At 46.8% G+C, this 10,898-nt stretch overlaps 1 protein-coding gene across 5 annotated transcripts in view; it reads right to left on the minus strand.

Moving 5' to 3' along the window:
• The window catches only part of kdm6a (lysine (K)-specific demethylase 6A), a 100,487-nt gene that overhangs the window by 34,171 nt on the left and 55,418 nt on the right, over positions 1-10,898 (minus strand). For 3 of the 5 annotated variants that reach the window (XM_063214009.1, XM_063214007.1, XM_063214008.1), the window contains 5 exons: positions 10,460-10,586; positions 8,522-8,620; positions 5,760-5,979; positions 4,316-4,450; positions 2,204-2,332 (listed from right to left, as the gene is read on the minus strand). In XM_063214009.1, the coding sequence (XP_063070079.1) occupies positions 2,204-2,332; positions 4,316-4,450; positions 5,760-5,979; positions 8,522-8,620; positions 10,460-10,586 (710 nt within the window). The remainder of the gene's footprint in view (positions 1-2,203; positions 2,333-4,315; positions 4,451-5,759; positions 5,980-8,521; positions 8,621-10,459; positions 10,587-10,898) is intronic. The other 2 variants (XM_063214011.1, XM_063214010.1) reach the window with 1 other exon arrangement.

A 10,898-nucleotide genomic window follows, 5' to 3' on the forward strand; every position in this document is an offset into this window, starting at 1 on the left:
GGCTATATTTCCTTCGCACTCTAAAGAAGGCCCAGCTACCACGAGATCTGCTCACTAACTTCTACAGGTGTACAATTGAATCAGTAATTACATACAGCATTACATCCTGGTACACCAGCTGCACACACGACAACAAGAAGATGTTACAGCGCATCATTAAAACAGCAGAGAGAATCATTGGATGCCAACTACCCACACTTGAGGAGATCCACCATACACGCTGCACAAACAGAGCATTAAACATCCTTAAAGATCACACACACCCTGGTCACAGGCTCTTCACCATGCTACCATCTGGCAGGCGCTTTAGGACTCTGCGTGCCCGCACTACAAGAATGAAGGACAGCTTTTACCCTACTGCCATTAGACTCTTGAACTCAATTCGTCACCTGCCCCCCCTCAATACTTCAGGACTATCGATACTGTGAGATGCACATGGATTTTTATGGATTTTATTTATTTATTGTTAATATATCTTTTATTTTGTGGGCATTTGTGGGTTGCTACTAAACATACTCTCGCTATATTTATATAGTGACAATAAAGTCTACTCTACTCTACTCTACTCTATTCTATTCTCTGATGGCAGCATTAACTGGGTTAAATACACAGAGGCTTACAGCTGCATTAATGACTGATGACCTGATCGCAAAGGAAAATATTTCAGTGCCACTGGTTGAGTTGTAGTTGTCCTTATACACTTCACACACACTGTAATTAAAGTACCATAATTGCTGCTTCTGATGCTGCTGTTGTTCATTTAGTTGTGAAGGCAATAATAGCAAAAATGACTGGGGGTCACTGGCTGCAAGGGATCAGAGGATTTCAATCGTCTTATCCCTGGCCGTCTGCTTCATACCATCTCTACCGTGTGTGCACCTTAGCTGACAGGCCATCCACTTTTTCTGTCCATCTATTAGTGGCGTCAACAATAATCGATTCGGCAATGCAATGTGGGGCATGGACAATTCAATTCAATACGGCAAGTTCCAGAATTGATGCGGCACATTTTTTAAGCTTCAATTACTTCCGTGGATATTTCAGGAGCAAATGAATGTTAAATTAAATAAAAGCACTTCAAAGCATTGAAAACTGCAAGACTGATACAGAAAACAGCCAATAAAATGTTGCTCAGTATCTGACTACTTGTATTGCCTCATCATGACTGATGAAACATTTGCTTTGCTTTCAGTACAAATGTAAAGCATTGCAATGCATCGTAGAATTGAATTGAATCGACTCGAATCGAAACCACCCGAATCGAATCGTGAGGGCAGTGCCAATGCACACCACTACCATCTATGGCCCCCATACTCAATTAGCGCATCTATTTGTGGCCCTCAAATAATTCTGAAAAAAAGGATCGCGCTGTCTACTATTTTGAAATTGCTCCCCAGACGCTAGAAAGAAGCGTGCCGTGCCCCGCCCCCGCAGTCAGTTTCTCCCGCTTTGCCAGTCATTCACTGCAGGCTCCAGACAGAAGTGACAACGAGCGCTACGAGGGTGGCATGAGCGGTTGTGAGGTAGACTACAAGGGAAGGACGGTATCAGAGCCTGTGAATAAATTGTTTACAAAGTTCTCCATGTCTCGCTTTTGAAAGTAATGGCCCAAATTTGATTGCAAACAGGGTGTTAGGACTTCGAATTGGGTTAGCAGTAGCCTAGCTGTAGCTAGTTGTTATTAACACAAATGAGGGCAAATTGTGTTTGAGCTCTGCTGGCAGCTAACTAGTGGTACTTAAAAACGATTGCTTGATAGTTTTCACACTTTTAAACTGTTCCCAAATAGTTTGTTTGGAATGCTAAGCCCCTCTTAAGACTACAAACAAAGTTATGAGCAGCTTGACACTGTATTATTGGCTGTTGTCAACATTGCATCAAATGTGCCATTTTCTTGGTGACAAAACATGAGGTGTCCTCCTCTTTGCTGGGTCCATGATATTAATGCATCCGATTCTCATTATGCATGTGAGAGCTGCATAAACAAAGCCATAAGAAGCAACATTTGTTTGAAAAGTGTTATCTTCAGTTATCTTTCTGTTATCTTTCATTGGGAGGAATATGGAAAAACTGGCCCTGATCTATGGTATGATGTGCTAACACAGTACACCACAGCCTATAGTTACCAAAATAACAAAAATCCCTCTATCCATTCAATCCACAATTGTCTTATGCCCAACCTTCTGTGCCCCGTGCTCTGTACCTTTGCTGGGCTGGCCGTCCTCTTCCTCTTGGCTGGGCTGGACACCTCGTCCCCCTGGCCAGAGGTGGCGTGGAGCGGTAACGAGTGGCCCGCGTTCTGGCCCTCGGCGTTCTGATGGGGCTTGCAGGCCTGCGGGACGGCAACGACACAATACGGAACACTGCTGGGGACGTGTGCATGGCTACGCAGGCAGGGCTTGTATCAAGGTTCATTACTACCCATTAACCATGCAACAATATCTATGGTCTTCACACTCAAGTCCTAACAAACACACAGAAGTACACACGAGCCACTATGGCTTTGATTTTGCATGGATGTTTATGACAGTGCCAAGTTCAGGGGAAACAAAAACAGTTTCAAATCCCTTTACACATTGATTAGAAAATAAAACCCTCTTTGCGTAGCAAAATCGGTCATAAAAGGTAGGCATGCATTCATACACACAAAACTCATCCAAAAAAAATTTGCAACATCAACACTACAATCAACATGGTCATTCATCGAGATGGCTAGAAGTTTCGGCGCATGCGGAAGGAGGGATGATGGAGTGAGAGAACATGTGTTTAACTAATGGCTGCCATGTTGTGATGGGGAAGGAGGGATGTGCTGCTTCAACAGGAGCACACTTCCAGCTACGCACACTAAAAAGGCAACACACACACAATCAACACACTCGCAGTGCACACATCAGCGCTCATGTCGGATGAAACACTGATCGTGCTGAGGCTGAGGCGGAGACGAATAAAAAAAAAAAATTAAAAAGAAGAAGAAACCAAGAAAACGATACACACGCACACACATTCACACACACGCACGCACACACAAACCAACCGAAACTCATCTCCAGAAGACAGAGATGGGCGATTGTGTGTGACAGTTCAACTTCAAGGGGTAAAGGAGTTGAATGTGTTGGGTTTTTCTTTGCCATCCCACGAAGATCATTTTTGGTGGGAGAGGTGTTTTTAGACAATCTGGTTTTCTGATTAGTGAAAGATTGTGCCTCAAAATAAAGTCAATTGATGGCATTGAGGTCAGGTAATCCAATGTGCCACTTTTGAGATTGCTTTGTGCCGTTTCAGATTTTAGATCACAGGAGCCCAGTAGCATATTCATCAGCTTTGCATCATAACCACACCGTCGTTACAGCTGCATGTGTGCGTTATGTCTGCGTATACGCATGTGTGTGCGACTTTTTTGGTGTGCGAATACATGGCGCATGTATACGTATAAACGTTGGACAAACAAGCCAGCATCTCTGAGCGTTTGCATGAATATTCTAAAAGGGTCTACTGTGTGTATGCGAGTGGCCGTCTTTGGGTGTGTGGGCGTGTGTGTTAGAGAGTGAGCGTGTATACATTACAAAGATGATAAATGGCTGTGCATGTATGTATGTGACTATGTTTAATAGGTATAGATGTGTGTGGTTGTGAATGCATCAACATATCCATTACATAGAGCTAAATGTGTGTGCGTATGTGTGTGTTAGTGGTGGAGGGGTTACTACTACAGGCTAGAGAAAGAAGGGTGGGGGGGAGGTGCGGAGGGCCTAAGGAGAGGAGAGGGCTGGTGGGTCGAGGAGGGAAGGAGGTAGGGGAGAGGAGAGGAGAAGGGGTCAAAGAAGGAGGGAGATGAGGAGGTAGGGGAGAGGAGAGAGAGTGGAGGGGGGGGTCGAGGAAGGAGGGAGATGAGGAGGTAGGGGAGAGGGTGGGGGGGTTTGGGGGTTGAAGAGGCGAGGAATGGAGGTAGGGAGACAGGAGAGGAAAGGGGAGGGAAGGGAGATGAGGGGATAGAAGAGGGGGGAGGTAGAGAGGAGAGGAGAGGGGAGGGGAGGGGAGGGGAGGGGAGAGGAGTGGAGGAGGAGCCAAGAGGGGAGAGCAGAGAGGAGAGGGAGGAAGGAGAGAGGAGAGAAGAAGAGAGGGAGGAAGGAGAGAGGAGAAGAGTAAAGAGGAGAGGGAGGTAGAGGAGAGGGTGGGGTGGGAGGCGGTGGGGGGTCGAGGAGGTAGGGAATGGAAGCAGAGAGGCAAGAGAGGCGGGGGGAGGCAGGAGAGAGGAGAAACAAGGAGAGGAGAGGATAGGGGAGGGGAGGGAGGCTAGTCTAGCTCTTCTTCTCACCTGCTGTGCGGTGCTCATGGAGCCCTGTCTGGAGGTTAGCTCCGCAGGGATTGGCAGGCTCCAGGCCTCCTCAATACTAGGAAGCATTTTACTTTTACTCGGGAGACTACCTTGCTGAAGGTTACACAACTGAGCCTAGGGAGAGATCGTGTAGATAGAAGATATAAAAGAAAGAAATAAACATTGGGGGAGAGAAAAGAAAAAAGGGGGGGAGAAAACAAAAATGAAAAAGAGTTGGATGAGTTAAGAAGGTTGGGTTTTGAAGCCACTTGGAGAGATTTCCTCTTAAGTTATCAGATGCTGTGCCAGCATTTTTAAAAGGCATGTGGTATATCTTTACAGCAAGAGAGAGAGAGTACTGACTTGAAGTTTTGTGCATGAATATTGCCAATGATATCGAGATTTATGAAAGTAAAAAATAAAAAAAATAAAATGATTTCTTTACAATAACTTAAAAAATGCTTGGAATAAAAAGCTGGAAAAAGTTCAAATGCCATGATGAGTATGCTGTAAAACTGGTGAAGATGCATGGCATCCCAGCCACATGAAATCAAGTTCGTTTTTATCCACAGCATCAATAACAACAACAACACCATACACATCAAGAAGACAAGAAAACCACCATTAAAGAAACGACTTCAAAAAGACTTAAAATTAAACACGGGGAAAAACACCTCCAGTGTATGGACGTGAGGGCAAAAAAAATAAAAAAATAAAAAAATAAACCACCAAATCGGCATATCCCAACTTAAAATGTACATGTTATAAAACGGGGGAAAAATAGAGCACACACAGTAACAGTAATAATCATAAAATAATAAGACAAATCACTCACAACATTAACAATCCAACAACAATAATACCAGAGACAACAGTAACATAGAAAAGGCAGAAACGGCCGGACCCACTGTGCAGCATGACTGAGAAGGAGAGCAGGGGTGGGGGGTGGAGGTTGGGGTCAATGACTGTGCATACTATGGACATAAGCCTGGTTCAAAAGATTTGAAGCATTTTAAACTGTCCATCTGAACAACTTTGAGAGGTTTTTTTTCCTCTTTCATTCACCTCTGCTGGCAGGTGCGTTGAAGACGACCTATAACCTGTAGAAGTTGCTAATCAGAAAACTAAAACTCCCATACACTGACTATTTCGCTTTTGCTATATTCACAACTTTTCGGTGATGGTCAAACATAACCTTGATTAAGGTCATGAATAAAGTGAAAGAAACGTCCTGGTTGAATCAGACAACACCCACTCTGTATCCTGGGTTCTGGTTGTACATGAAAAGTTGAGAATGCTTCAAATACATTTCATTTAATGAATACATCAAGTGGCCACTTTAACACACAGTCATTGGTTTGGGGGTAACTGGGAGGTGGTGGTGGTGGTGGGGTGGGAACGGGGGGACAGGTGGACGAGCTGCGGAGGGGCCGGCACCGGTTACCTGCAGGCATTTAATGCGCGCGGCCAGGGCGTTGATGTTGCTGCAGGACTTGCTGCGCGTGGCGTTAATGTAGCACTTGATGGCGTCCTGCGGCTGGTTACAGGACTCGTAGAGCGTGCCCAGGTCCATCCAGGCTGCCGCGTGACTGTGGTCCAGCTGCACCGCACAGATGTAGGCCTGCAGAGCATCCATGGGCTGATTCTGCTGCTGATACAACACACTGCAGAGAGCGAGAGCGAGAGCGAGAGAGAGAGAGAGAGAGAGACAGAGAGAGAGACAGAGAGAGAGATAGAGAGAGAGAGTGAGAGGGGAGAGAGAGAGAGAGAGAGAAGGGGGGAGAGAGAGAATGAGAAAGAAGAAGGGCAAGAGCAAAAGAATGATGTCGGGCGAAAAAGAGAGGGAGGATGAGAGGTGATGGGGCAGGCGAGGGCGATAGAAGTTACAGGAAGGACATACATGGAGGGATGGGAAAGAAAGTGATGAAAGTTATACAAGAGAAATGAAGGAGGAGGAGGAGGAGGAGGAGGAGGAGGAAGGGAGGCAACAGAGGAAGAGAGTGGGTGGAATGGAAGGAGAATGGGGGGAAAGAAAGTTCAGCAGGGAGAATGGCACACAAAAGGGATTTAAGTGGGATTTGAAATGGGAAGTGGGATTTGAAGTGGGAAGTGGGTGGGAAAAGGGCAACACAGTTTGACAGCGGAATCAAAAAACAGCCAGAGGGCAAAAGACGAGTAAGGAAGAGGCGAGAGGAAAGGAGGAGGTAGGAGGAGGAGGAGAAGAGGAAAGAACAAGGGAGGGGAGGGAGCGAGATGGACAGAAGAGGCCAGCAAAGTGAGTGGCGTGTGGGAGGCAACACAATCAAGACAGGGGAGGAAACGAGTGAGGCACGATGAAAAGCGGTGATTGCAAGAGTGAAGGAGACGGGAGAGACAGGGGTGGGAAGGACAAGAGTTGGGGAGAGGAGGGCAGAGGGAGATAAATACGAAAGATGAATAGCAAGTGAAGATAAATGGGGGGGGGAAGAGAGAGAGAGAGAGAGAGAGAGAGAGAGAGAGAGACATATTAGAGGCAAGGGCTGAGGGATTTCAGCAAACTTCAGTGATAAGCTGAGACGCCTCAGCGTGTAGCTGCCAGAGAGCAGACATGACATGAGGAGAGGAGGAGACCACAGGGGAAGAGGCTGGGCTGAACCACAGCCGTGTGCTGCTGCTGCTGCTGCTATACCAGTGTCTCAAATCACAACACACGTCGCTTCTTGCTCACTCGCTTGTTTGCCACTCACTCATGGAACATTCGTTAACATTCCCGCAAGTTTAACTGCCACTGCAAAAGCTGAAATGTTAACGGTCAATAATCCGAACTCTGCATTTCAAATGGCTATGCGCATTGCTCGAAGTTAATGTTTTTATTATTTAGGAATCTACCCATATTGCATCACTCTCCTTGCCTGTCCAGGCCTCGCTTTGCTGGAACACAAACATTGACTGGTCTCGCTGAGTGATTAACTAGTAGTGACGTGTGTGTGTGTGTGTGTGTGTGTGTGTGTGTGTGTGTGTGTGTGTGTGTGTGTGTGTGTGTGTGTGTGTGTGTGTGTGTGTGTGTGTGTGTGTGTGTGTGTGTGTGAGTGTGAGTGTGAGTGAGTGTGTGTGAGTGAGTGTGTGTGAGTGAGATGGAAGGAGCCTCGTCTCTCTGGACTTAAGACACACACACACTCACCAAGACCTATGAATTCCTCCTCCCTCCAACTTACTATAGCGCCATCTCCCAAGGTTGCATCAACGAGGGCTTGCCCTCACATTCTTTTCTGAATTTGCAGACGAATTCTACTCAAATCATATTTTTTATAAGCACACTAGAGTGTGTGTGTGTGCGTCTGTGTGCGTCTGTGTGCGTGCGCGCGTCTGTGTGCATGCGCGCGTCTGTGTGTGTGTGTGGTGGGAGGTCCTCTGGGGGTCTAAGGGCTGCAACCAAGACCCCCTCAGGTGTTGTAAACCCCTGTCTTCTTGGGGTGTTGGCCACTCCCATAACTTGTCTACTCCCATCGCCAGGGGACCTCAGAGACCCTGAACACCTGCCCACCCTAGAGTACGCTCACCTGCGCACCACCTACGCCCACCTGGGTATCACCTTACAAACAACCACTACTGAGGATTACGCACTCGGCTGCACAAATAACATCGTTTTCAGCCAGGTAAACAACAAGGTAGTTACAAGAGGGCATCTCTAATCATTATTGCAGAGGGTGTGATAACACTTTGTTTCCCACAGGGTATTGAGAGCTGAGCAGTGGAGCCCATAGCAAGTAAATATGTGGGAGGCTTATAGTCCACAGAGCACCATATGGGTGGGCATGATCACCACCCAGTCTGTCAGCACAAACTTACAATACATTTAGCAGATGCTTTTTTAAATCCGAAGAGCAAACACAACACAAACAAAACAGGGTGTGGGGAGTGCAACCACAGAGAGTGCAATACAGAGTGCAATTATAACAAAAGAAGTACAAGTATAGTAATATACTGCACACTTATTTGACTTTTTGCTCGTTTACTCAGAGCGAAAAACATGTTTCGCCTCGTAGTCATCAGATTCAAAAAGTCAAGAGTGTGCGGTAAACTTCTTTCTTTTGACGTTTTGAACACTCCTGCGTTTACCAGCACCTAGAAGCTGTGCATGGATCTTCGAACTGTTACAGTTATATACCAATTGGAACGGTGAACTTGCAGAGTGTGTAGGCGTGACGAAAGTTAGTGCAGGCTTACCCTATTGAGCACCATGTGTCTGCGCTGGCTTCTGATTTGTCAATAGACTGGCGGTAAGAGATGAAGGCGTCCTGGACCTTCCCGATACTGGAGTAGCACCTGGAGAGAGAGAGAGAGGAGCAGCACGCATGCAGCCATTAAACACTCCAACAATAAGCTTCAGAGAACAGATGTACAAGGGCACAGACAAACGCATATGCACACGCACGCAGAGGCACACACACACACATGCATGAGCAAATGCACGCACACTGGAAAATGCACGCACACAGCAGAAAATATCAACAAAACAGCCAAATAGCAGACGCCTGTGAAGACAAAACATCAGACAGAAATGTGCAAAACCAGCCAACAATTCAGAGCCCTGAGCACCTAAGCATCCCTTCTTTGTTCCTGCAAACTCTTTAGCTCAGCTTCACACGTCTACGCCACACACGCTTGCGTCTCACTGCAGCTGAGGTGCGAGCGCACACACGCCACTTGGCTCCCATCGTTAACGCTGGCAGCCAATGGCACCCACTTCATACAGCACAGCAGCGACAGACTGCAGATGAAAGCAATGCTTACTCTCGGTCTGTCTGACTTTCTTTGAGTCTGTCTCTTGGATGAGTCTCTTCAAATCCAAGATCTCATGCCACCGTTTGTGTGTGTGTGAGCAACGAACAACATTGCGTAGTGGTAAGTAAAATCTGTGACTAACTCTGTGGGGTTTGTTCAGAAGCCCAACTTCTACCAGCATGGGACCAAGTGGGGTGAGCAGCACGCAGGAAAAAAAAAAAGTCTCACTACGTCCCTCGACCCAAACCCTAGAGCTGCCCCTGAAGATGCTTTTGCAAACGCTGTGGTTTTATTTGAAGAACTGAAATGGTATATTGGCAATGCCATTAGTGACAGCGTCAGGGGCAAACAAATTAAAAGTGACTTCTAGAAAGGCTTTTTGTCTCAGAACAGACTGTACACAACTCTATTTGTTTCATTGCACAGAAGGCCTGTGTGTTGCAGTATGATTTGTGCGTACGTGTCAATTATCAAGTTTTTCTCTATTTTTCTTAAATTGTGGAAAACATAATTAGAATAAGAAAGTTTCCAATTCTCAGAGGGATGGTATAGAATCCAGCAGAGTAAAAAAAGGGAAATCAAATACATTTTCCAGCAAAAAAAAATCTCAAAACGCACCTCATTATCTCTCATCGGACCAGCAGTGCGGTCCCACGGCAGTGAAAAGGGGACTTCCAAAGCCAGACTATTTTTTTCACACAAGAGAGAAAGTCCCCCCCATTGCCTGCTTCCATTCTGCTCTCGAGGACGCCACAATCCAAGAGGGCCATTCATTTCCGCTTCATGTGCCAAGTACTTCCTGCCTTATCCTTCCCTCTTCCTCCACTTCCTGCTATAGTGCAACTGAATGGAGCAGCAGACGTGCCGGCGAACAATGAGTCAAACATCAAGCCCTCGTAAGGGAACACAAACCAAGTACGTCAGCAGTGCGAAGAGACAATGGCATGGCATGGCATGCCAGCTCTTAGCGTCAAGACCTCTCAACGCAAGCTTACAAATCTCACACCAATTGGATTCAAAAATCCACTCGACACATACACACGCCGGACGGCTGAATGACATTCATGACAGAGGACACCTACACATTCTACATGAGGATGTCCACAAAAGAATCCAATGCCTTTAAATTGCAACATCACTAAAATAATTTCAGAAATCATAAACCAACACACAGACATTGACAGACACTACATAGGGACACAAGATATAGATAGGCTTCCCGTTTACAAAGATTTGTGCTATGAGGAGGAGCAAGATGCTAAGCATGTGAGCAAAACTTGTATGCATGCGGAGACAGAATGCTTGTATAAGAAACCTATGTACACACGCGCGCGCGCGGTTCAAAAGCGTCAAAAGGAAATGATGCGTGGAGTTGCCTACCTGCCCAGGAAGTACCAGGACTGTCCCGAGTTGGGGTCCGCCTCCAGGGACTTCTGCAGACACTGGATGGCATAGCTGTCCTTGTTGGCCTTGTCACCCAGCTGCTCCACAGTGTGATGCATCCAGCCTGCAGCCCAGCGGGAGGAGGAGGAGGAGGATGAGGGGGAGGAGGAGGAAAGGGAGGAAGAGTAGAAGGAAGGGGAGGGTGAGGAGGAAGATGAGGAGGAGGACGACGAAGGGGTGGAGGAGGACAGGGGTGGAAGAGGAAGAAGAGGAGGAGGAGGAGGAGGAAAAGAAAAAGAGGCAGGTGAGATGGAAGAGGCAGGTGAAGAGAAGGAGGAAAGGGAGGAAGAGGAAGAGGAGGAGGAGGAGGAGGATGAGGAGGACGAAGAGGAGGAGGACGAAGAGGAGGAGGAGGAGGAGAAGGAGGAGGAAGGAG

Source organism: Engraulis encrasicolus, chromosome 13 (assembly GCF_034702125.1).
Source record: "Engraulis encrasicolus isolate BLACKSEA-1 chromosome 13, IST_EnEncr_1.0, whole genome shotgun sequence".
NCBI lineage: Eukaryota > Metazoa > Chordata > Actinopteri > Clupeiformes > Engraulidae > Engraulis > Engraulis encrasicolus.